The sequence below is a fragment of the Ammospiza nelsoni genome, chromosome 2 (genome assembly GCF_027579445.1).
Source record: "Ammospiza nelsoni isolate bAmmNel1 chromosome 2, bAmmNel1.pri, whole genome shotgun sequence".
Classification (NCBI taxonomy): Eukaryota; Metazoa; Chordata; class Aves; order Passeriformes; family Passerellidae; genus Ammospiza; species Ammospiza nelsoni.
Window position 1 is genome coordinate 1,418,053 of NC_080634.1, and position 26,951 is coordinate 1,445,003.

General features: G+C 45.8%; 1 protein-coding gene across 5 annotated transcripts in view; it reads left to right on the plus strand.

The window, feature by feature from the left end:
* The window catches only part of FAM168A (family with sequence similarity 168 member A), a 124,490-nt gene that overhangs the window by 41,197 nt on the left and 56,342 nt on the right, over positions 1 to 26,951 (plus strand). For all 5 annotated transcript variants that reach the window (XM_059493411.1, XM_059493414.1, XM_059493412.1 and 2 more), the window contains one exon: positions 21,196 to 21,283. In XM_059493411.1, the coding sequence (XP_059349394.1) occupies positions 21,214 to 21,283 (70 nt within the window). In that variant the 5' untranslated portion in view covers positions 21,196 to 21,213. The remainder of the gene's footprint in view (positions 1 to 21,195; positions 21,284 to 26,951) is intronic.

A 26,951-nucleotide genomic window follows, 5' to 3' on the forward strand; every position in this document is an offset into this window, starting at 1 on the left:
GGGCTGAAGGAGGAAGAGCCAATTATAATCAATAAAGTTGTAAGGCAATTGGGCAGAACTTTGCAGATAGTTTAAATCAGAAATGTTCCTTTTTAACATGTGGAAGTGATGACTTGGGATTGTCAGACTGGTAGGAAGGAAGGATCTCCAGGAGCAGGTAACCCAGGATTGTGTCCACCATCCTTGGGATTGTGAGTTTTGACTGTGCCCAGGGAAGGAGACTCCACACCCCTCTGGGCAGCCTGTTCCAGTGTGTGGTCACCTCACAGGAAAGTTCTTCCTCTCCTTCAGGAGAAACTTCATCATTCCAGTTTCTTCCCATTGCCTCTCATCCTGTTGTACCACCCAGCAGAGCCAGGTGGTAGCACTGGTGGTTTTTTCTTTCCCTCTACATCTTTTTCCATTTTCTACAGGCTAATTGGAAAAAAACCAAAAAGCCGTAAATGCTGGAACATTGTCTGAGTTGTATCCTTGGAAATCCTGTATAAGTGTATTTCAGTGTCTGGTAGTTCCTGTACTTCTCAATTCTGGCCATCAATTCTACACACAAAACTTTGAAAATTAATTGAAATGCAAATGATAGCCTAAGCTTTCTTTGCAATACACTTTCCATAATTATGCTTGACTGCAAGAAAACAATTCCTTTGCTATAATTTTGGTAATTGCCTCTGGTCTGTTTGAGAATTAAGATTTCCCTCTGTCTGTATAAAGTTTCCTTCTCTCTTAGATATTATCACATTAACTGCTCCATAAAAAGAAGGTTGCATTGGGCTTCCATCCCAACTTGTCCTTAAGGAGCCAGCAGTTGGATCCTCCAGCTCTGCCTTAATTTCCTGGCAGAACTAGAAGGTTCCTTCTCCCCTCCTTCTCCCTGCATGCCTGGAGAGATGATGGTGGTACTGTAGGACTTTGGAGTATTGAACTGGAAATATCCTCTGGATATTCCGGGAGATGGGAACTGCCTTTAAAACTCATTTTTAGCAAAAACTGGGGCCTAACAGCAGCACAGATCTGAAATGACAAATGTCCTTAGAGGCATGGAGGTATTTAAGAGCTGTATTCCCTTCCCTGAACCATCCAAGTCCTTGGGGCAGCGAGTTTCCAGTGTCTGCCATGTTTGGCAGATGGATTTTTGGGTAAGAGTGAAAGCCTTTGAGCTGCTCTTTAGTTTTACACTCTCAGCCAGCACATCCTTGGAGAGAAGTCCATCATGTTGGAAGCACTGGAACAGCCAGGGAGGCGTGAGCTCCCCATCTCTTCACAGCCACAGCCTGGGCTTGGTTATTCCCAGCTCCCACAAATGTTCCCAGCTTTGTCTCTCCATTATTTGTTTTCCTTTCCCATTGAAGGAAGTGGTTCTTTCCAGTATAAGAAGCATTAAATTGACTTAAATGCTTTGTTTGCCAAAGTAGCTCTTTGAAGTGGATCTTTCAAGTTTCTTATGTGATCTGAGGTTTGATGAGACACATTTTAACCCAGCAATCTCGCAGGGTGGAAGGAAGAGAAGGAACCTTCTAGCTCTGCCAGTTTTGATCCTAACTCACATTTTCCACATTACCTTTTAACACTTGACTTGTGCTGGAGCATCCAGACATTGCAGGGCGATCCGTGGGATCAGCAGGATCTCGCTGGTCAGCTTTTCCAAGCTTGTCTGCAGCATTAAGTCTCAAACTGGAAAGGTAATCCCCTCAGGAGGCTTGACCTACTCTTCAAATTACTTTCTCCTGTTCTCTTGAGGCGTTGGCTTGTATTCAGATATTTTTTTCCTCCTCATCAAGGCATCTCGTTTAATTGCTGTGACTGCCAGGCAGAAACCTCTCTCTCACTCTTACAGACCTCCTTTTCTTCAGCTCCTTCATAATAAAGTGGTTTTTGGAGCAGGGCCAGGCCTTGAGCCCAAAGTGTCCTCTGGTTTCATATCAAACAAGGGACAGCACAGCCAGATTGCTTCCCTAATCCCTCTGCCCAAAGACAAAGGTGTCAGCACTGTCTAGACATTGGTGTTCCATGTGCTCATTCAAGGCTGAGGGTTCCCCCTCTCTCCTTTTCATCCCACACAATTGTCCTCAAAGCCTCCTAATCTGCCATTGCTCAGTGGGTGAAATCCCCCATACAATTTGGGAGTAGGTGGTCTGTGCCCCTTTGGAGCAGTCAGTAAAACAGGATGTGTGAGTTCTTGCTGCTGTACAGACCAAGCATTTAAAATCTCTTCTTTCCCCATATTCATGCTCTATCCAGCCAGGAGATATTACATAGCAGCTCTTCTTAAACTTTTACATTTCTTTCATGGTTATTTAATGTCTTTCCTTGGGTCAACATTTTGCAGCTTTTCCATGGGGGAGTGGGTCCTTGCAAGCTACAGATTTGGAGTAGGAAAAGTAACAATTCAGCTGGTTTCCTGGTCCTTTGAAATTTTCCTTCTAGTGATGGCAGGCTTTGACCTCTCCTTCCTTTGGAAGTGTTCTGCTGGGAAGTTTAGCTAATGGGAGATGATTAGGATCCTGTTTAGCCTTGGATGTGGTCTGGGTGTGTAATGGAGAGGTAAGGTACAAAAAAATTAGAACTGAAGACAAACTGATAGCAGGGAAAACTCACAAATTCTTTCTGCCCAAAGTTCTTTCTCATTTTGGAGCTCCTTACAACCCTTTAGGAGGAGGAAATTTTCCCTGGGAGCAGAGCCTGACTCCCCCAGCTGCCCCCTCCTGTCAGGACACTGTGCCTGAAAATTCCTTGGCACTTCAGGGAGCTCCTTGTGCCTGTCTGTCAGTCCTTCTGCCTGTCACAGCTGGGAACAAGGAGAATGGTTGTGTTTTGTGTGTTCTATACAGCTGAGTGTGTCATTTCAAGTTAAAAATAAGACATCTTTAATGTCAAGATTGCAAAGTTCAAAAAGCAGAACGGGGCTGGGAGTCAGTAGCTGCACTTTCAGTTTGTTCTCTATTTATGTGAGGCCTGATCAGCAGGATTTCTGTCCAGGATTCTCTCCCTAAAAGTCATTCATCCACAGAAGGTGTCTTGGGCTGAGGGCTATGGCAACTGGGAGATAATTAATCACTTATAACTTGTGAGGCCACCTAAAAATGAAGTTCCTTGTTTCTTCTCTAGGCATTTAAAATCTCTTTAAAATGTCTTTCAGCCTGGTCTAGTAGAAGGTGTCCCTGTTCATGGAAGGGGATGGGATTGAGATGGGCTTTAAACCCCCTTCCAACCCAAACCACTGTGGGATTCTATGGAAACAAGCAGCACTCTACATTTGTGGAGCTGCTGTTGCCTTGTCTTTGGGTAGGTCAGGTTTGAAAGGTGTTTCTTCAGCAAAAGTGCTGGAAAAGAGCTGATTATTCATCAGAAGTTACCAGCAAAGGGGTTTGGTGATTATTCATCAGAAGTCACCAGTCAAGGGGTTTGCTCTTGGTCCCAGGTACTGCTCAAGGATTATTTTGCCAGTTCATTAAAGCTTGGATAGGGATTTACAAGCTGATAGCTTTGGTTCCCCTGGTGGACTCGGGCTGGAGCCCCCAAACATTTTGCATTTAATGTTGAAATAAAGTGGGATTTTGGAATGAGAAGCCAATTCTCCTGTTAGTTCAGGAAGGATTACAGGCAGAGAGTTTGCAGGCTGGGGACAGTAATTGGTGTAGCTGTGCTGTATGGGAAGACCACAGCAGTTCATTCACGTTACTGCTCCCATCCATTTCTGCTCTTCTTGGGGTGGAGCAGTGACCCCAGAATGTCACAGCACACCCTCAGGCTGCCTTCCCCAGCTGCCAGAGTGCAGGAATGGCAGCTTCCCATCCCCAGGGTGCTCCTGGCCTGCCAGAGCATCTCCCTGCAGCTCAGTTGGGATCATGGCTCTGTTTGTCAGTGCAGAGCCTTCTGTGGAGCTCACGGCGCTCTGCCGAGGCGCTGCGTTGTTGTCAGAGCCCCTGGGCTGATGAAACACATCCTGACTGCACAGCATTGCATCCCTGGCACTGCATTCCTGCATGGGAGCTCACAACTAGCCGAGGAATTTGTTGGGTTTAGCCCTGGGGATTACAGAGTGGGTGTGGGTGCTCTAAACTGTTAATCCATATATTTTATTGTTTGAAAAATTCATTTTCCTGAGGGATATTTGGCACCGCAAGTGCGTCAGCGGGATCTCTGTAATGCAATCAGAATATCTTCTACACAAGAGGAAACGTGTATTCTTTTTCCTCAAGCAAAAAGACAACTTGCTTTACGAGGAAAAAATTCCTTTTACGACCTTAAAATAATTCACTGGGGAGAAAGAAAGCTTTTTGTTTTATGAGGGTTTTGTCTGCAGGATCCCAGCTGAATGCCATGTAGGAATTAAGTAGTGCTGGTGTTGATTTAAAAAAAAAATTGAATTCCTTGGACATGGGAGGTTATCAGTCAAATCCTGCTTAGAGAAATTGTTGTAACATGCTGCCTTCAACACCTCACTGAGGCATGGGATGGGCAATAATGTGAGCAGAGTGGGCAGTGTAAGATCATCACTCTTCTCCTGATAATTTAACTACATTATCAGTTGTAGCAGGAGTAGCTGTTGGTAAAATGAGAGGAGAAAATCATCCTTACACTTAGATTGTCCTTGTCCTCATCCCCCTGCTCCAGGGCTTGCTGCCAGTGCAGGGAGAGCATTGCAGGATTCCCTGTGGCTCTGCCTTCCCCTGTGTGTGTGTTTCTATAGAGTTCCTCCTCTTGTCTGCTCCTTTGATTCTGCTGTTTCCTCACAAGGCCACACACAGAGCTGAGCCTTCAGTTCTCCTCACCATTGTCATCTTTTGTGCCATTTTCTTTATCCCTTTCCAGTCCCACCTGTGAAATAGGTGTGGTTTAAAAAAAGAAACCCCAAATGCCAGGTTCATGATCCCGTTTTTGCGTTGCTCTGCCGTGGCTCACAAATGAGGGTCGGCCTCAGAACAGACACAAATGAGTTTTACTGGCTCTTGAATGTTATTGCAGGCTGATGAATTTAAAGCAGAGGGAATTAAAATGTCAAGGTGCATCTGGGAAAGGGTATCCCACATCTGCTCCATGGGGCCCAGCAATGGCAGTAGGGAGGCATTTGCCCTGGTCCTGTCCCTCCATCCCTTGTCCCAAGTCCCTCTCCAGCTCTCTTGGAGCCTCTTCAGGCACTGGAATTTAAAAAAAAAAAGAAATGCAGCATTTAATGCATTTTTTAATCATTTGGTGATTTCATTTTCGTTGCATGGATAGAAATATTGCAGCATTCAATCAAGGATTTCAGAAGCTCCATTGTAAGTGATTTTTGGATAGCCAAAAATTGCCTCTAGGGGATCTTTCTAAAGCATCAGCCACTGCAACAGGAGCGGGATTTATTGTTTTATTCAGCACACACACGTTACCTTGCATGTCTCAGCAGATGATTTCACTCTCTGCACTTCTCTCAGGGCTCTCTGAATCTCCCAACTTAATTATGACTATTATGAATAATTTACTCTCCACAAACATTGCTTTGTCTCTTCTGTCTCTTTCCCAATTTCCACTGCTGGTCCCTGTAAAGGCTCTGGGAGCACCTTGCTGTCATCCTTTTGGAAGTCTGAAATCCCATGTTTAATACAGGCTGTTTCCTATTGCTTAAGTGCTCCCTAATCCATAACATTCCCTTTTCCTATTGTCCTATGACTTTAATTTTTTAATAGTGTCTCGCTGGGGCTTTTGTAAGCAGCTTTTGGAGGTGGTTTATTCCCCAGTCCTGGACTCTTTAGCCACAATTGAAGGATTTGGGCTGAGTTATTTGGATTCCCATGCTGTGTCTGTTTATCTGAGTGAGGGCACTGCAGCATTGCAGCCACTTTGCTTCATGGGAGAGGAGGCATTGGCTAATTCCATGATAATCCTTAGGACACTTGTTAAAGATAAGGACAAGTCTTGTGCTGTTACATGGTGAGAGATTTGAATGTGATAAAGGATTTTCAAGCACATCATGGACGACAGGGCAGTCTGAGTTTCCCCTGACTTTTCAAGTAAACAATATTTGCTTTTGTTGACTTGAGCATATATTTGCTTTCTCTTCCCTCATGGAGTTGTCTGGAAATTCCCAATCCTTCCATACTTGGAATACACGTGGAACAGATCTGTATGTGCTATTTTTACTTTCTAGCTTGTTGAAGGTGTTCTCTAGTTTTGTTTAAGCTTTTCTTGGTTTGGATTTTGACTCATTTGCTTCCCATGACTCTGTTTTTCACTGAGCATCCTCCTCCCTGCTGTCCTGTTCCTTCCCCCATTTTTTGGAGGTTCTCTCACATTCTTCAATCAGACCACAGGCAGAGTCTGATGCCTTTCATTTCCCCACCTTTGGACTCTTCTTACATGAAATGATCCATATTTTAAACCCTCCTGTGAACAGATGCAAATTTCTATGTCACCCTGCTCAGTTTGGAGAGCACTGGCTTTTTCCCTGTCCCAAATAAGATTTTATTCTTGGCAGGGAAGAGCTGAAGTGCTGTTTGTTTGCAGAATTTCCGGATGACTGACAGCATGCTCAGCCCTCGGAGTCCTCACGGTAAACACAGCTCTTGCTGTTGGAAAAACACATCAGAAACCCCAAAATAAAGCAGGGAATGTACAGAATTCCCAAATTAGGAGCACCACGTGGGGATTTGGTGGCAGTTTGTTTGATTCTGAGATGTAGGAGAAGTGAAATCTTTCAGATGTGTTCCAGGGAGAGCCAGAACACATTTTTTTTCTTTTTCCTACTCATCCAGAAACACTTAGGAACGAGCAATTCCACCTCTTTGTCTTGTTGATGGCTGTTTTCTCCTGGTATAAGGAAATACTTTCCACTCGTATTAGATCATTATCTCACAGGGATGTGGAGCAATTTCCATTTGCTGTTCTTGGCTGGGAAGGGCAAAATGAGAGAAATCTGCAGGAAGTGGGGGAAAAAACCTGAGAATATGAAGTGCCTTAAGCTGCTCGACTCTGTGTTCTGACCTAGCCTGAAAATTCCTCTTTTTTGGGGTGCCTGTGGTGAGAATAAGTGGGGAAGACACTGTGCCACTAATGGGGGTGCTGCTGTATTGTTGTTTTTATTTGGGGCTGGCAAAACCTCTTGGTGCCAGCTGGATGCTGAACCCCAGGATGTTGGGATGCCTTTTGTAACTGTACCAGTGCTAAATCCCTGTCCCACAATAATTCCCAGCTCTTCCACCTGTGTTTCAGGAAGCCTTTGAAAAGGGAGTTGTCAGGTCAGATGGTCTTTCTTTAATAACTAGAAATCCCCTGGAATTTCTTGGTAAATACCCTGTAGGATATGCTCCTGGTGTAGGTACCCAGCCAACTCTGGCCTTGGAATAGCTCAAAAGCCATAAGTAAATATGTTCTTGGAATAACGTTTTAAAATTGGTTTTCATATTTAACTGGTTTTGAAGCTAAAACCTAATTATGAATATTAAATTCAGGTTAAAGAATCCAATTTTCTTCTAGCTCTGCATTAAATGAGCTGCCAAAACTCACCTGGTGGTGACAGGTTGGGAAGGAACATTCTCTGAGCTGGCATCACTAAACTGCAGATTCCAGCCTAAAACTGTATTTTAAACATTAATTTGCATAGAATGGAGGTCCTGTCTTTCAGAAAAAAAAAAAAAAAAAAGAATTACCTCTCCCCCAGCTGGCCCTATCTATGATGAGCCTGCAGTGGAAAAGTAGGATTCATGCTTTGGAAAAAGGGGTGTTTGCCAGATTCCCATCTGAGTTCTAAAGAGCAGCTCTGGCTTTGAAATGAGCCGTGAGTTCACGGTGCCCTTCTATGGATGAGTGAATGAAGGATGGGTTTGGGCAGTGCTGTCTGTTTTTCTGCTCCTTTGTGTGACGTGGGCAGGGCTGGCCATGAAGCCCAGCGGAAAGTTCCCCCATGTGTTTTGTGTTGCTGCGAGTTCAGGTTGTGCTGCTCGATTCGGAAGGGGACGCTGAAACACATGTTGGCAGCAGTTAAAAGGGACAGTGTTTACTGCTCATCCCAACTGCTCTCATCCCAGGAAGCATCAGCTGCTTATGCTGCTCCAAGCACTGGAGCACTTCTGGAACAGGGGAGCTCTTGCAGCTGTCCCAAAGTGGCTCCTCAGTGAGGCCCAAAGCAACTTTACCCTGTCCAGGGTGCCTTGGATGTTATGTAGAAATCTGAGGGGCCAGGCAGAGGGAATTCCAACAAAGCCATGACAGCCACGAGCCCCTTCTCAAATTGTAGCTGATTTCTGGGCCAGGGAGCTCCCGAGTGGTGGAGCTGGCTGATTGAGTATGTTCTCTCCTGGAGCCCCTTCAGGCCCTGCCAGGGCTCTGAGCTCTCCCTGGAGCTTCTCCTCTCCAGGTGAGCACCCCCAGCTCTGCCAGCCTGGCTCCAGCCCTCAGAGCATCTCCATGGCCTCTTCCTATCATTTAGGAATAGCCAAATTTCTTTCATTTTCAAGGCAGATCACTGTAATTTCCCTTGAGTTTTGCTTTATGGATATTTTTAATGAGGTTCCAATGCGGTGAACAGAAACTTTTGACTTGCTTATCTGTGAATTTGCACTGATTATTGACAGAGGTGTGAAAAGGAAAGTAAATCACATGTATCCTGACAGAGTGTGGATTTATCTGACCGTATACTGGGAACAAATGGTTCCCTGTGAGGGTGGGCAGGCCCTGGCACAGGGTGCCCAGAGCAGCTGTGGCTGCCTGTGGATCCCTGGAAGTGTTCCAGGCCAGGTTGGACAGGGCTTGGAGCAACCTGGGATAGTGGAAGTTGTCCCTGCCATGGCAGGGGTGGCACTGGATGAACTCTGAGGCCCTCCCAACCCAAATTCTGGGACTCTGTATCTTTCCTTGTCCTCTTGCTGTGTCCAAACCTGGCAATGTGTTCGTAGCATCCTTGGGTGAAATAGCTGCTGTTGGCATGGTGCTGCTGATCCAGCCAGCCAAAAGTTATGGAAGGCTGGAGCTGGAAAAATGGTGCCTTGTTCTGCAAGCTGAGGGATCCACAGTGATTCGTCTTCAGGCTGTTTGCAGCTGAGGGAGCAGAGCAAGGCCCAGCAGCTGCTGATGGTGAGAGCAGGGGAGCTGCCACGGTGCAGGCAGTGGCATTCCCTGCATTCCCTGGCTGGAAGGCTTTCCTCAGCCTCCCTGCTGAAGAGAGAATAAGTTTTTAGATGCTTGAAGAGCCTGGTCAGTGCATCTCTCCTGACTTCCTCTCAAGCAGATGTGGGACTTTATGTATAATGTCACCTTTAGGTCTGTAGCTTCCAGTTAAAACAGTGCTTGTGCTTCTCAGAGATCCATATTCCATATTGCATGGGTTTTCCCCAGTAAAGGAGTCATGGAATAGTTTAGAAATCTGGACAAGTTTAAATCTGTGGAGCAGCTTTGGATTAATTTGAAGCCTCTGTTAGTTGCTGTTTGGATTGATTGGTGACGGCTCTGTCAGGAGATACACAGACCCATATCAAGTCTCCAGCTGGTGTCAGGAACATGTAGGATATGTGGGATATGGATCAGCAGGTCACCTCATTAACCCAGTCACCCCAAAATCCTGGCCAGGAGGGAGCCAAACCCAGCCCAGCTGCAGCTTCAGCCCTCTCTGGGACATGGATGTGGGCACAGACATCAGGTCACACCAAAGCAGAGCAGGGTGAGATGTGGGATTGCCCCAAGGCTGATGCTGAGAAAGAAGTGATGTGCAGCCCTAATTAACAGCCACTTAATTGAGTGGTTGGCCCAGGCTGTGTGGGATACAGAGCAGGATGTGTGAACACCCAGCCAAGGGGGTTTGAGCTTTGCAGGAAATGATCCGAGGCCGTGGGCAGAAGCTGCTGGAGCAGCTGGTGAGCCTCTTTTTTTGGGAATGTTGAGAGTTCCCAACCCTTTCCAGGGCTGCACATTCTCACTGTTCTCATCACCCCTGGGAAAGTAAACCCAGAGTTCCTGCTGCTCATCTGAAGCCCTACTTTGTTTTTTGAGCAAACACTGCACAGCCTTAGAAAGCCCAACAGAACAGGATGCTTTTTCTTTGCTGGTGAAAGCAAGTGTTAAGGACTGGATTACAAGATGGGAAATGGAGCTGTATTTTTATGGGGCTCTTTTGTAATTGCAGGATTATGTCTAACAAAGATCCTCTTCAGCTACACCAGTATTTCATTCCCTTTGGATGCTGTGACCCCAGGGCTTTCCTTACCACGTTAAACTCACTGAGATGGAGTTTTTCATTCTATATTCAAGATGGAATTTCCCTTTTCTGCTTCTTAGTATTTTGTTAACCTATTTTAGGAATGATTTCTCTGGATTTATACCAAATATAGCAGCCATGACTCAGCCTCTGTTCCTGGTTTTGGACTCAGGGATGCACTTGCTGCTTTTGCATTTCCTCTGCCTCTGTAATTTTCCCCTCTAAGTTTCTAATCTGGTCCCCCTGCATTCCTCCAGGAGCTTCCTTCAGTTTACATGGCTTTCCTATTGATCTCAGGATTTTCAGGATTGTCACAAAATTTTATAAAAGGGCAGCAGCAGAAGAATTCAGCATAGGGGATAGGACAAGGTAGAATGCTTTTAAACTGAAGGAGGATGAGTTTAGATTAGATCTTGGGAAGGAATTCCTGTCTGTGAGGGTGGGGAGGCCCTGGCGCAGAAGCTGTGGCTGCCCCTGGATCCCTGGCAGTGCCCAGGGCCAGGCTGGACGGGGCTTGGAGCAGCTGGGACAGGGGAAGGTGTCCCTGCCCATGGCAGGGGTGGCACTGGATGGTTTTCAGGGTCTGTTCCAACCCAAAGCCTGGGATTCCATAATGCACCATATCCAGGCTGTCAGACTGTCACAAAGCCCTCAGCTGGCATTTTCATGTGCAGGTGACAGATCTGGAGCTGCAGGGTTCTTCTGCAGCTGTGGGGAGATCCTGTTGCTCCCCATGGAGCAGAGTTCCTTGGAAGATTGCTCCCCAGCACGGGCTGTGCCCTGCTGGAGCCGTGGTGGGGCTGTGGCCTGGCTGGAATCAGTCACCCATGCACACCTTGTCCAGGATTGGCCTCACACAGAGGGGAGCAGAAGCCTGGAGAGGCACAGGAAGCTTGACAGTGATGCCAGCTCCGACTTCCAAGGTGGTTCAGGGGCTGATGAGGATTTTTTTGAGTGCCCTCTTAATTGCTGGTAATTGGCAGCACAGCCTGAGCAGTTCTGTCTGGTGTTCAGTTCTCTGCTTGCCTGCTCTGATGTCTGCAGAAGATTTGCGGGATCAGATGGCAGCAGTGAATTGCAAATCAGGAGGATTAGCATTTGTAGCAAATATGCTCCAGCAGAAGGAGATTACAAGTCCTGGGTCAGCAAGAGCTCAGGAGCGTAGCTGTGGAGCTGCTGCTGTGGTGGGGATGGGAATTGTGCTCTGCTCCTTGCACAAGGCTGCCTTGACAGATCATAGAATCATGGAATATCCTGAGCATCAGAACCCAACTGCTGGTCCTGCACAGACACCCCAACAATCCCACCCTGTGCCTCAGAGCAGTGTCCAAACATTCCTGGAGCTCTCCCAGCCCATCCCAGTGCTCCATCTGCGTACAGAACCTTTTGCTAATAATATTATTTAGCTTCTGCCAACATGTTGTGTCCTCCTGTGCAAATGCAGAATAAAATCCTTCCAAAATGGTGCTCCTGTCCTTCAGTATCAGACCTCCCTTTCTCTTTCCAGCTAGTGGACAGGTATTTTACATCAGATAAAAGACCAGGAGAGGAGCAGGCACGCATTTTGTGGTTTTAGAGCTGCTTTTAGTGTTGGCTGAGCTGAACAAAGGAGGGATGTGAGAACATCAATGGCAGCTCATCCACACCGAGCTGGAAATACCTGTGGGCTCGTGTTCATTTAAAAACTAAAAGTGGGAGCAGGGGAAACCTGGGCTTCCTCTGCCAAGGGCTCAAACACCCACAGCGCACACAGATGAGCTGCTGCCTGTGGCAAACAGGCTGCCTGAGGGGGAAATGACAAGTGCCACCCTAAAAGCCTTTGTAATTACATTTCCATAGCCCTCAGCCACACTGGGAGGACAAATCTGCCACTGTTGTGCTGATGCTGAAATCTGGGCACAGCTGGGTTTTAATTTCCAGAGAAAACAGAGGCGTGTGAAGTGCATCTTCCTCTCCTTGTTTTGTGTACTTTCCATCTTCCTCTGGCATTGCACTAGGGGTGCTCTGCACGTTGAGGGATGCTGGTGGGATGGCACAGCCCCAGTAATGCCAGTGAGGGACACCTGTGCCCTGGGAAATTTGTGTGGAAATACTTTATGGAGTGTCGTTCACTGTGCTCTGATTCGCAATGCAGGCACCATTGTGTTGAAATTCACGTAGGTAAAGAAGTGAAAATATAAAATATGTATTACAAATGTGATTAAAGGCATATTATTAATTGAAAAGGAATAACCAGATCATTCTATAGTTATTGAAGAAGTCAATTTGGGAAAATATAGAGAAAAGGAGGACCTTGGGAAGTGTCTTGCTGTGCAACATTTGTTCTTTCTGAAGTGTGTGTTCCCAGGCTCTCCAGATCGCAGAGGTCGTGGCTACTCTCATAATTTGCTCTCCTTTTCTTCCCCTCAAGGACATTTTTCTCACTGCTGTTGCCTGGCAATTCCTGTGAAGATTGCCCAGGCCCTGCCCTGTGCTTTGCCTGTGTTCCCTGTGCTGGTCACATTGTCCAATATCTTAGGGCTGCACTTCCAGGGGATGCACATCCAGTCTGGTTTCTCTCCTGCCCGCAGTGTGTGCTGCCTCCTGGGCTGCTTATTATATATTTAATTCCTTCTAGATCCCCTGTTAGCTCTTCCTTGCTGTTGGATTCATCTCTTAAAGCTGAATTAATCATTGAACAGAAACCAGGAACTCAGTTGCTGTTGTTTTTTAAGGAAATGAAAAACATGCCGCCAGTATTTCACAAAACATCTTCTGGGAATGCTGAGTTTATTTTCCAGGCATGGCAAAAAAAACTCGTGAATTCATTAAAAAATAGAGAGAATCTTACCAAAATTAGTCCCTTCCCAGACTGGGGGTTTTATCACAGTTATTATCAATTTAGGCATTGTCAGAGGACAGAGAAATCAGGAGAAAGGAAATCTGTCTCTTGAGTAGGTGATGTGCACCTGTTGTATGATTGATAGAGTTCATTTAAGATGAAAATTGAATTGTTAGGGAGAAATGATGGCAGAAAAAAGCCCTATTATGTGCAGAGATGAGGCTTATCAGCATGAAAAGAAATGTGTCACAAATTGGTTGCAAATCAAAGGCCTGATTTTTTTCCTTCTTTTTCAAAAAGCCACAAATAAGGGTGTGCACTGTAAATCATGGAATTGCTATGTAATGTGTGCTGGGATCTTTTGTGCAATATAAAAAGGCTTTTTTCTCTGTGGAGTTTATAATATGAAGCTGTGAGGCTACAGACAGCTCTGTGTGCTTAAACTAGGTGGGTTTATTCTGGCTACACCTGAGTGTGTTGTGAAACCAACACTGAATTCTAAGAATAATTAAATTATCAGTCATAGGTAGAGATATGGAATTGTTAAACTTGGAAGCAGCCTCTGAGGACATTGAGTCCAAATGTTCCCCTGGCACTGCACCAAGAGAGCTGGAGAGGGGATGGAGGGACAGGACCCAGGGAATGGCTCCCACTGCCAGAGGGCAGGGTTAGGTGGGATATTGGGAATCGTTCCCTGTGAGGGTGGGCAGCCCTGGCACAGGGTGCCCAGAGCAGCTGTGGCTGCCCCTGGATCCCTGGAAATGTCCAAGGCCAGGCTGGACAGGGCTTGGAGCCACCTGGGACAGTGGGAGGTGTCCCTGCCATGGCAGGGGTGGCACTAGAGGATTTTCAAGGTGGCTCCCAACCCAAACCATTCTGAGATCTTGTGATTGTTTAACCTACACGGATGCTGAAGCCCTGGTTTTTCAAGTGGCTCCTCAGCTCCTTGACCTTGCAGCCAGGAGGGATCAGAGATGAGTACAGATGTTCACATGGGAAGGCAGATATTTGCTTGGCTGCTTCACACTAATCTTGTCCTTTTTAATATTTCCAAGACACTTCCAGGACTTTAACTTCTTGGTTTTTTAGTCTCAACACTCACTATTATTTTAAGGAAGAAGGGAATGGCTGATCTGCAATTTCTGCCATGCCATTCATTCCCCAAACCAGTCTTATCCCCCTGATGGGAAACAAGAAAGCAAAGCTGGGTTTTCCAGCCATCACAGGCTGGGGATTTAGTAGTTCTTTTTTTCCTGATATAAACTGCAAGCTGTGAGCTCCTTCAAACTTCTCTTCCCACTCTTTAGTTCGGGAAGGTATGTCCAGAAATCTGTGAAAATTGTTAATTGTTGACTTGCTGTGGCCTTTCAACCCTTTCCTTTGTGCTGCTGCAAAAGCATTCCTGGTTTTGGCCTCCTGGGCTGGGTGTATTCACTGGAAACCTGAACAAGTGTTTAGGTGAATAAAAGCACTTCCAAATCTTCTGTAATGGCAGGCTGGAAAATTCTTGGCTTTTCCAGTGGTTGTGAAATATGGATATGCTAATTGAGTGCGTATTGCATGTGTTAGGGATCATGCTGTACATGCACTGATTATTGGCTGCTGTCCCTCATACCGTGTCTGCCACTAACCTCTGGTAGTTCCTGCATGGAATGTGTGACTTGTGTTTGAGGCCTGGGACAGCTTTACAGACATCTGTAGCTTTCATTTAGAGGTTTCCATTGTGCTCATCTGTGTAAGCTTGCTTTCTGTTGTGCTGGTTATGTGTTGTTCAGCTGCGCTCTGCCTATGATTGTTATGTTTTCTTAATTTCTTAATTTGAGTTCTGTTAGTTCATCCCTTGGCAGCTTTCCCCCAGAACATCACCAACTCCTTTTGCTTATTTTTCAAGCGGTACTGAGTTGCCCTGTGTATTTTCTGGGGTTTGGTGGGGCACATCAAGCCCAGCATAAATCTGGATTCTGTTTTTCTCCTTCCATGTAGCTTGCTTTCCAAATGCAGTGAGGGAATGCCACTGTCTGCCTGTCCTATGGATGGGAAAGACTTTCAGGCTCCTGGGCTTGTTAACACAGAGCCTCTTGCCAACACGAAATTACAAAAAGACGATGATAAACAAACTTGGTGCCAAAGCTCCCTTCCTGCTGACAGATTTAGCCTGGGCCCTCCTTCATCTTCCCTGGTACTGCTTTGTTTCAGAACCAAGATTCCAAAATATTTAAGGAAGAAGGGACTGTTAGGGAGGATTGATCCCCTCTGTTTGCACTGCTCTTCCTCCTGTTTCTCTAAACCCATCTGGGTCCATCCATCAGTGTGAGCAGAGAAAGAGGAGAGGACAGGGACATTTGCTTTGCTGCCTGATGGCAAAGTGGGGCTGGAGCTGCTCCTCCACCCTGCCTTGGGTTTCCAGTCTTGACCAGAGAACAAATCCCAGAAGTGACCAGAAAAACAGGACCTGGGTGAAGATTGTTAGAGGGCAATGAGGAACAACCTGGCTGGAAGTGACAAATTACAGCCAAAACTGCAGCACAGTGGATTTGACCACATGAAGCCCAGAGAAGTCTGACCCATCTGTTATTGAAAGCATATTTCTGCCCTTATCTGATTTTAATTCCAGAAATATTGTATTGCTGATGTGCCAGCTTTGTACAGTGTGGTTGACTCCGAGACAAATTTAAATGTTTATCCTGTTGTGATCCATGGGAAGGAGCCATGTTTTCGCTATTTGGGATATGGCTTCACAGGGATTCTCCCGTCTTGGGGGGAGTAATGATAAAAATTGAGGGAGGTTAACTAGTGGTAGTGGTTGGAAATTTGGAGCAAAACATAAATTAAAGCTTGTCTTTGAGGATAATGTGATGGGAAATGGGTATTACACCTGAATCCTGGCCCTACCAGTATGGTCTGGTTTACCCTAGACTCATGGAATCATTGAGGCTGGAAAAGCCATCTGAGACCACTGAGTCCAACTGTGAGCCCAGGGACGGCCACCACTGCCCTGTGTTCCCTGAACACCTCCAGGGATGGTTATTCCACCTATTCCAACACTCCCAGTGAACCCACCCTTGAACCCATTGCTCTCCTGCACCTGTAAAACAAAGCCAAATAGGTGATCAATTATTTCATATTTTTAAAGAGCTTGGAGGGGGGAAGACTGTATATAGTAGTGTCAGAAATTGTCTTTTCATGGATTTTACTCTTGTATCTGGTTGTTCTGTGTGACTCCTGCAGTGCAGCTGCTCTTAGGAGAGGGAGCAGTGGTTGGCTGGGAGAAAGGTCTGAAGCAGCTCAGATAAGAAAGATAACTAAGAATATTTTGGTTTGGTTTTTGCTGTGCCTGGGTGATGTTGTGGTATGGATGTTTACAATCCAGGCTTTTTCTGGTGGCCAGCCCAAATCTCCCAAGGCAGTGCTTGTGGAAAGGAAGGAGCAGAGAGAAGTGTCTTGAAGCTGTGTGTTCCAAGCAGCCTTTTCAGCAGAACATAATGAAGTAGGGCAGGGAAGACAAAAGGATGGAGATAATCAGCTGGAGGAGGCTGTGGCTCAGTTGGGGAGCACCAAGTACAAGAGTACAGCAGGGTTCATCTCCAAAGGAAAAGTCAGGAAGGCCTCAAGTTAGAGAAATTAATAGGAATGTATCAAGGAAGTCGTTTGAGAGCTGCTGAGAATGGTTTGGGACTCACTGGGGCAGATATGTTAGATCTTTTAAAAAATACATGTATTTATTGGTTACCTGCTGGTGAAACCCATCAGACTTGCAGATAAAAGGCTGAGAATTTGCAGCACAGAATTCATCTGCATTAAGGCATTTTCCTCTCTGGAAACAAGTTAATATAACCCCAGCTGTGCCAGAGTCTTTTGGCTTTTCTCATTCTGAAATTTCTTGTGGGGGAACTGGTTCAACTTGCAATAACCTGGTCTGGTGGAAGGTGTCCCTGCTGAGGTTCCTCCCAATGCAAACCAGTCTGTGAGTCTATGATTCAATTATTTCTCATTTATTTAGGTTCAGAGGGGTGTTTGTGTAAGCTCTGCCTAATTCAAATAGGCAAACACAGTGTGCAGGTATTTTGCCATCACATTCAGATTCACCTGTGCAACAAGCGATCCCACCTTCCTAGTCCTTTTCAGGGAGGGCAGGGATTTCCTTTACAATATTTCAATACGCAGTCTATAATATTAAATTGAAATAATAACTGAATTATCATTTTTTTTGATCCTCTGGCTTTTAAGCAGATCATAAACTTCAGCAAACGAAAGGTCGAGATTTTTCCTGCCTCAGCATTTATTTTTTGGCCGGTCTGAGGTCAGCAAATTCCAAAGTCAGGACCTGCTTTGTGCTTATAAATTATCTATTTAATTTTTCGTACAATGAGGACAAAAGGGCTTGTTGCTGTTAGAGATGTCAGGTTTTTCTTGATTGATTGGAAAAGCCTGATTATTTAGTTTTTCATCTCAGAGGAAACAGCAGTGATAAGGACGTGGCTCCCTGAGGTTTTGTCTCCCAGGACATTTTCTTGAGTCTCCTCAGTGAAGATCTGAGTGCTCCTGTCCTGGTTTGGAGCTGGATCTGACAGAAGATGCTGCAGAATGTAAATTTTTGGGAGCTAGAGGAATTCACCTGGAGAGGAGAGAGCAACCTGGAGTAGTGGGAGGTGTCCCTGCCCATGGCAGGGTTTGGAGGTGGATGGTCTTTCAGGTCTTTCCCACCCAAACCAGTCTGGGTTTCCATGTCTCAACCTGATGTGTTCACATTATACATATATATATATATAAAATATAAAACACAGTTACATTTATTTCTATAACAAGTTCAATATTTTGTTTCACATGTGAGATGTTCAATCAACTCTTAAGGTGTTGCTAAGAAAAGAATAAATTAAAGAAGAAGCTGCTCATTGTGGAAACGAATCCCTGAGCTTGTGCCCACTGTCCCAGACTTTGTTTTTGGGAAAGGTGGGATATACCATTGTAACTTGCCTAAATTAACCTTTAACAGATGAATTGGAAGGTAATTTAATTATTGTTTGGTGGATCCCAAGTGAGGGTCAAGCTTCAAACGACTTAAGGGAAAAATTGTCGGAAAATTAGTGGAATTTGCATGGAGTGTAAGGTCAGGAGGCCTTTTCATGTTCAAGGAGACTTTGGCTGAATATTATTAACATGCAATTTGTGTAAAATTCATTTAAAGAGGTGATGTGCGGGTCAAGGAAGAAAAGTATCTCTTTTCTTTGTTCATACTCTCTCATGTTGGTTCTGTGCCACCTGATGTGAAATAAATTACTTTTGGCACATAGAGAAAATAGTACCCTCTCTCCAGAGTGTAAGGAATGGGGCTCTCAAAAGGCATTGCATCCCAGTGGCACAAAAAACAAGGCAATGGGAGTTTAAAGGGAAAATCACCTTGACACAAGAAATTACTTGAAAGAAAATGGAAAAATGTCTGTTGTTCAGAACAGCTCCCTTTTCCATTGTTTACTCTTTTCAATTCAGAGCCACTGTTTAATTTTTGGAGAGCCTGAAAGATTAACCCTGTCCATGGCACTGTTTTAAAAACCCTGCAAAATATATTTATTTCTCTGTAAAGATTTCTTTCCTTTGTTCTGAAAAGATAATGATAACTCCGTTAACCTCCTGTATTTTCCATGCCTGCTTTATTCTTTTAGCTTTTAGATTGGGCCAGAGATTGGACTTGTTGATCTTGGAGATACTTTCCAGCCGCAGTGATGGGGGTTGCAAACTCCCCTGTGCAGATGGAGGGATCTGGGCACAGTGTTTCCAAAGGCACCAAGTGAAAGGGAAACGGTGGGATGAGATGTTCCTGATTGCCAGGGGACGCACTCATAGAATCACGGAGCCATGGAGGTTGGGAAAGCCCTCCAGGTTCACGGACTCCATCCGTTCCCCAGCTCTGCCCAGGCCGCAGTGACCCATTCCCGCCCTCCCTGGTGCGATGGGAGCCTGCCCTGCCCTTTCACAGGAAGGATAAAATGGATGAAAAGGTAACCAGGTTACAGGCACCAAGTATCCCGGGACTGTTTGCTAGCAGCTCATTCCCATGGCATTCCTGCTGGAGTTACTCCTTGCTGGAGTCGCTCAGAGCAACTGAGCGTGGCTGGCTCAGGGATTAGGGAGCGCTGGGAGCTCCTGCAATAGAGCAGCACTGGTGTTTGTCTGTTTATAATTAATTTTTAGTAGTCTTTTTGTTGGGCATTCATGGCCACAAGCGAACTCTGCAGGTTCTGGCGGTGCAGAAGGTTTAGTTTTGCTAATCCTGTTTTATTCCCATTTCAGTGTAGCTGTTTCAATGCCACAACATGGTGCCTGCAATGAATTTCAAATGTATTTTCGGATGGCATTGTCTTGCAGAATGGGAGAGAAAATCATCCCTCCCAAATGCCGTTTGCAAGGGCTCTTTCCTGCTGGCTGGAAATCCCACCCTGCATACAAAGCAAGGAGGAAGCACAAACCTCTTCCTCACAAGCTCTCAAGCCCCCACCACGATTACAACCTTTTTATCTGGGATAAAAAGCATTTTCTTTCATCCTTCTCAATGAGAGTGTTTTGCTTTTACCATTTGGTACAACACCTAATGCAAGCCACGCATACGCTGTCATTTTATCCCCCTGAATTATGATTTTTTTTATACTCTTCACACACACAAGAGTACAAATGAAATGGTGCTGGCATTGAAAAGGCACTTTAGAAAAGCAGCCGTGATTCCAGCCCTGCCTGGGAGCAGGTCCAGCTGTCACTGGGTGGTCTTTGGGGAGGAACAATGGAAAGGTGACGAGTTACCATCCTAGATTTTATTCCATAAAATCACAGAATGGTTTGGGTTGGAAGGGACCTTAAAGCTCATCCAGTCCCATGGGCAGGGACAGCTTCCACTAGATCAGATACTCCAAGCTCCATCCAGCCTGAATTTGGGCAATTCCAGGGATGGGGCAGCCACAGCTTCTCTGGGCAGCCTGGTTTTACACTGATTTTATCCAAGATCTTCGTAATGCTCTTAATGCTGTGTGTCAGTGAAGCCACTGATGGAATTCCGAGTCTCCCTGTCTCTTCCCGCTTGCTAATAACCCTGATTTCCTTTCCTTTGAGAATGGCTCCTTCAGTCCTAACTTGGGGGTGGAGGGACAGCTAATTAATTAAGCACTAATTGTTGTCAAGTCAATCGGTGCTAACGTGTAACGTTTGACTTGTTTACTCTCCCGAGGTAAAGTGAAAGGAGTTAATGATGTAACAAATTGTGTCCCCTATCATGAGGGACTTGTTTGGAGAGAATGGTGTTATTTATGAACTGTAAAATAACACGTTTTAACAAAACCCCCAGATTTTGAGGCGAGATGGGTTTTTGGTTCTGGTGTGAAATTACCACTAGATAGCTGCGGAGACAAATGCGTCGCCTAATAAAGCTTAATGACTGATTTTCCCATTAATCAGAACTGAGAATGTGCTTCATTAAGATAATTAACTGAGCCAGTTGCTTAACTGACAGTTAGGAGACACAAATTCCCAAGTCACTTGCTTTCCTCCTAATAAAACCCACAAGAAGCTGACCCTGCTGTGTGGATTTTATCGGCGAGGGGAGCACGAGGGATGCTGAAATCTCCTTGCTCATGGAAGCTCTGTGATGGAGTCTCCCCGTGGGACACAGGTGGGACCAGGAGGTGGCCCTGCCCAGCCCCACACAGGAGCCAAGCCTTGGCCTCCAGGTTTGCACAGTCTGCTCACGCTGAAAGCTCACCAAGACCTGCCCTTCTCCATCTCGCCAGCGGCAAGTCATCTTTCATCTGCTGCTCTCTGAAAGGTCAGGTCTGCGGTGCGCTTGGTTTTATCGCCCAAGAACTGCTCGCTCTTCCAAGGGGGACAATCCCTTGCCTGACTTTGTGGCTCCTCCTCTTTGTTCATCTCACGCTGGAAGTGGGGTCGTGAGTCCTGAGCCCAGGGATGTGGAAGATGAATCTGCTCCGGGTGCATTTGTAGGCAGAATATGCAGCGCCGGAGAAGTTGTGGGAATTAGCGGAGAGATCCAAAACTTGAATTATTAAATATGCTATCTGGTTGGAACGTCTGGTTGTAAATCCCTTCCTTCACAGCTGTCTGTGTCTGGAATTCTAACGGGGTGATGCTATCAGGGCTCTGCACACAGACAGCAACTCGGGAGCAAGCCAAGGCAACCATCTCAACTCTGCTTTTCTTTTGTCCTCAGAGTTCCCGGTCTTCCAGCATGAATCCTGTTTACAGCCCCGTCCAACCTGGGGCTCCCTACGGAAACCCGAAGAACATGGCCTACACAGGTAGGACAGGGGTTGGGGCTGTTCCTGATCTCCGTGTGTGGCGTGGCTGATCCCTTAATGAGGGAGAAAGGTTTCCCATTAGGGAGCCGGATGGGAACGTGACTGGCAGGAAAAGCCCTTCAGCGAGGGTGGTGAGAAGAGTTGGAGCTGAATTCATGCAGAGAGGATGCCCTGGCAATCCTGAGGAAAAGGATCCAAAGGGCTTTTTTCTTCAGATTAACAAACATGCCAGTAGGTGCTGGGACAGTCCAGCAGGAGGGCTCCCCTGAACCACTGGGGTGCACGTACTGGAATAGTCCAGCTGTGGGAATGAGGATCCCACAGCCAAGATCCCCTTGTTTGGAGAAGATCCAGGTGTTGTGCTAGCTGGTGGCTTAAGCTACAGTATTGACTGATTTTCGTTTTGTATTTCAAGTTGTGCTTTGGTTGAGTTAATCTTATGTGGAAGAGCAAGTCTGTTTTCTGTTTGAAACCTTCTTTAGAACTGAGTTGTCTAAAAATGTCATCCTTATTACTTGATAAAGATGTTTACCATCATTACATAACTAGTGGGGAACTTAAAGTGTACTGATATGGAAAGAATTAATTTGGGACAGAAATGGTGCTTTGGAATAAGAAAATCCCAGTTCAGGTGAATCTGGTTTTCCCTGTGGATTATGTTCACCTTGACTTGCTTTGATCTTTAACCCCCTTACAAAATCAGCCCTGGAAAACTCCTTTTTATGCCATTTTGGGGTATGCAATCAGCTCTTGGGTGTCATGTTGTGTTAGGGCTTCCTGCTTTCTATTTGTGTTGACTTTCACCTCATGTGTGGAATTATTTGGGAATGTGCTTTTGATGAGGAGAGTGGTCACCAGCAGATGGGAATGAACATCCAATACTCTGAGCTGCTTTGTGCATGGAATATTGTGGTTGGGTTTGGCAGCCCTTCCAGCTGGTGGATCACTGGGGCTGTGAGGAGCCCAGTCTGAGACTCTGCAGAGCAGAGAGTTCCTCAAAGGCGTTGTGCCCCATTTTTATTCATCCTTTCTTTTTCTCATTCCAATTTATGCAGCTACTTGGTTGGAGATACTGTAGCTTGGGGGAACTTTGGTCTCACAGTCAAAGCACGAGAGGCTTGAGAAAAAACAACAATCTCTGTGAAAAAGTCTCTTCAAAAATCTCCCCATTGTGAGAAGACTGTGGACTCCAGCAGTGCCTGGGTGATAGAACGAGCTCATAAGTGCACAGTTATTTTCCTGCTCTGGAAATAACAGGAATTTTGTGGCTTTCCAGCACAAGAGACTAGTTCTCTCCCACTTTACTTTGATTTTTTTTTTTTTGGCATCTGCTTAAAGCTCCACCCTAATATCCATTCAATGTACATTTCTGTATCTGCTTTCGTACAATCCTGGGTGTTTTAGCAGCTGCTTTCTGGCAATTGATAAGACAATTTAATTTAAATATTGAGGTGCAGATTGGTCAGAATTTGGACCTTGGCCTTTTTTAGAAGACTTTTAGAGGGAGAACTCTGCTTTAGATGAAGGGATTAATGGAAATCCAGAATGGTTTAGGTGAGAATGGACCTTAAAGCTCGTCTGATTCCACCTTCTGCAATGAGCAGGGACACCTTGCAGAGACCAGGCTGTTCCAAGCCTGTCCAGCCTGGGCTGGAGCACATGAATTCTGCAGGACTCCTTTTAGAATTAATCAAGTGCCAACATTAATGGGATGTCATCTTCTAAAGTAACCTGCTGGTTGATGGCTGTGGAGTTCCTACTGTGCCCTTAACTCTGTAAAATTTGACTTGGCCAACTTGTGCCAGCTTTGATCCATGCGGGGATCAGGAGGATGTGGCCCCCATGGTTCCATCCCAAACCCTCCTTCAGGCATTTGTCTTCCAGAATTTGTGGTAAATGCACTGAAATCAGTGGTGGATGTGCAGGGTAATCTTGGAGGAAAAAGCTGGAGGCAGATCAGACTGGGAAAATTAAAACAAGGTCCTCGGTTATGTCAGTGGTAAAACAAAGAAACAAATGTGGGACAGCACAGCAGGAACATTCCTGCTGCATTGTTCTATGCCCAGGTGGAAGGTGAGGAGTCAGTGGGCTGAACTCTTGCAGTGAAGTCCCAAAATAGAAGTCAGAAAGCACTTAACAGAAGAGCTTTTTTTTTTTTTTCTGGGCAAATAGTATTACAAACCCTTTTAAATCTGAATTTGTTTGAATATGTAATGAAAGTTCTGTAGCAAATGAGGAGGAGAAAATTTAAATTTTAGCCTCTGTAGAGAAAAGACAGGCAGCTCCTGAGTGTGGTCTGAGCAGCTATGAAAAGAGCTGTGGAATAAAACTCAGGTGGGGTAGAGGCAGGAGGAAAGGAGGGATGGTAATCAGGACACTAGCAGGTTGAATTCTGTGCTTTTGTGGGATTGTTTTTTGTGCTAAACGTGAATGCTTTATACTACTTAATATTTTGTTTATTGTTTTTATTTATATGGTAGCTTTAGCCTGAAATAATGAGTTTTAATCTAAGTTTTAATGATTTTCTTCTCATTCTGACTTCTGTGTTTTTTCCTGGCAGAGCAGGGAGAGAGGTCTATTGCAAGATAAATAATCCATTTTTTTCTGCCAGATTGGCTGTAAGGGAAAATAGGAAATCCTTGAGTTAGGGAGGATGGGAAATCCTTGGCACATACTCAAGTACTTGTTGAAGCATCTGTTTATTCAGATTCTTGATTTTTCCATTTTGATCTTCCTTAATGGAAGTGTGAAGGACAGTTATTTCCTAAATAATTTTTCAAGTGTGGCCTGGATTAGCTGGATTTTCATGGGAAATAATAATTTCATTTAAAAAAGGAAGTTTTAAAATACAGTTACTTGGGGAGATAAAATCAGAATTGTTCAGCGCATAGGAGAAATCTTTATGAAAACAATCCATGTGTTTGAACTGAGGGATTTATTAAGCGCTTGTGGCTTCTCCTGTGTCCCATTTTTGGGGTCTTTAGAACTCCCAGATCTGTGGAATTGCCCCCTCCTTTCCCGTTTTTTGTTGGGAACTGAAAGAGGAGAAGAATAACTTGTGCTGGCAGTGTTTCCTGCTGCTGGATGAGCAGCTGTGGCGCTGAGGGAAGGTGACACAGGGAGAGTGTTCTGGCTGCAGACAGAGCTGCATCTGCCCAGTGCCAGCTCTGTGCTCCAAGTCCTGGCTCCTCGTGCCCGGCTGGTGACGGCTTCCACTCCGCTAATTCCACGGATTTTGGAACATCAGCAGCAGTGTTTCAGCCTTGTTTACTATTTAATTAAACCAGATTGTAATTAAGTTGGATCTTCATGTAAGCTGTTGTTTTAATTGAGGCTAATTTATTTAAGGCCTCCAATTTGCTTTTTTTTTTGTTCTTGGTACAATTCACTTTACCTGCCCCAAGCGGGGGCTGCCAAAGCACCTGCTTTTCCTCTGGCACATTACCCTTCCCATTCCCTTGCACCCTCGCACTACGGGAAGGCACCAGTGCTGCAGTAAATAGATTAGCCCATTGGTGTGGAATCAGGGATGAAGAATCAGTCTCTCCTGGAGCTGGTTTGACTTCAAGCGTGAAACTATAAAGTGTTTGTGATAGCTCACACCGTTTCCCCTCTCCCTCCCAGGAGCTGATTAATATGCTGATAAGATGCTGTGATTCATGAACCTCTGCTAGGCTGGCTCTGTGTTCGGTGCAGTTATTCCTAAATAATAAATGGCAATAAAATGCAAGAGGCCAAGGATGCAGGGCTGGCTGGGGAATCTCCAGGAGGTTTGTGTCACTCACTCCCGAGCACGGCGTTCCCCGGGTCCTGCTGCGGCACCGCCTGCTCGCAGGATGCTCTCAGAATCCTGGGATGCTCCTGCAAGGGACCTGGAAGAACAGCTCATTCCAGTCCCCAGCCTTGGGCAGGGACACCTCCCATTGTCCCAGGCTGCTCCAAGCCCCTGTGTCCAGCCTGGCCTTGGGCACTGCCAGGGATCCAGGGGCAGCCACAGCTGCTCTGGGAAAATTCCATCCCAATCTCCCATCCATCCCTGCCCTTTGGGAGGACATTGCCTTGTCCTGTCCCTCCATGCCTTGTCCCCAGTCCCTCTGCAGCTCTCCTGGAGTCTCCTCAGGCCCTGCCAGGGCTCTGAGCTCTCCCTGGAGCTTCTCCTCTCCAGGGGAGCACCCCCAGCTCTGCCAGCCTGGCACAGAGCAGAGGGGCTTTCCCTGCATGGGACCCCTTCATGCTCCTGAAGAGCCAGACACATCCCTGAGCTGGGCTGTTCGCTGCACTCCCAAGTTGAAAATGCCCGGGTTTTGTAATTTTTTCTTCCCCAAGGTGAAACCACAACATTTGTTAGGACATAATGGTGAGCAGAGGGAATCTGTACCCTCTGGCTGTTGGTTTTGTTGGCAGGACAGGAGGTGAAGGATTCTCACGTGTGCTCCTGCCCTAATCCCTGTCATTTGTGTTCATTGTTGAACCTCGGACACAACTGCACATGTGAGGAGTGACCTCATTTACTCCTGACTGTTCCCTTAATTTATTGTGATGTTGAAAGGCAGTGGCCTTCGATGTTGCAGGTGGCTGAAGGATGTTCCCATAGGATTTCTGCTGTTTTTTAATCCTCCTTTGCATACTCTCTGTGGGACAAAGATAATTCTAGGCATGATTTCAGCTTCCCTTATTAGCTTACAATTAAAAGTTTGCTGTATTCTTCTCTGGAAGTGCTGGGCCTTTAATGGCAGATCACTCTGAGGCTACACAAACCATGTTCTGTCACAACTCCTCTGTGAAAGGGGATGAACTTCATATTTTTTCTCTTTCTTTTTGGCGTTCCTCAGCATTTTCACGGGGAGCACTGAGAAACACAGGGCAAATGGCAGGGTTGAGGTGCTCTCTCCTTACTTCTCCTTCTTCTCTGAGACCTGCCTGCACGTCAGCCCCTTCCATTGATTGGGAAATGCCACTCCTGGATTTAATTAGGTGATCCATCGCTTACCGGCTCTGTAAAACAGGAATTCTAAACCGTGTTCAGGGTGTTGAATTGATTTCAGGGTGATTAAAAATGTATGAAGTGGATACAGTGAATATTTTTCCTCTGGCGTTTCTTCATGTTTATTAATTGGTGTGTATAGAGCAGACAGGAAAATCCTACTTGACTGGGAGAAGAATGAGCTGTGACTTGTGTAGGCTCTCATTGTTTTCATGTTTAAACGCGTGATTTTCGTACGGGAATGCTTCCAAACAGCTTGCTGAATTCCTCAGTGCTGGGAGCTGCACTGGCATCAGCAGTGGATAAATCACCATCTTCCTAATGAATCAGCTCAGGGACTTTTTTGAAGTTGTAAGAAGGATGAAGCCACTAAGGGAAGGAGGGAGGAGGAGTTTTCTGTTTGGGAGAAGGAAGCAGAGGGGTTTGGGTCAGATTAGGGATGTTTGTGAATGGCAGAGGCTGCTCAGGGCAGTGGTGCAATCATCATCCCTGGAATTGTTCCAAAGCCATGTGGATGTGGCCCTTGGGGACATGGGCAGTGGTGGCCTTGGCAGTGCTGGGGAACAATTGGGCTCGATGGTCTTGGAGGGCTTTTCCATCTTTAATGACTCTGTGGTTTTAAAATAATTCATGACATCCACTCAGCTCCTTTGGAAGCTGGTCCAACTGATGCCAGACTTCCAA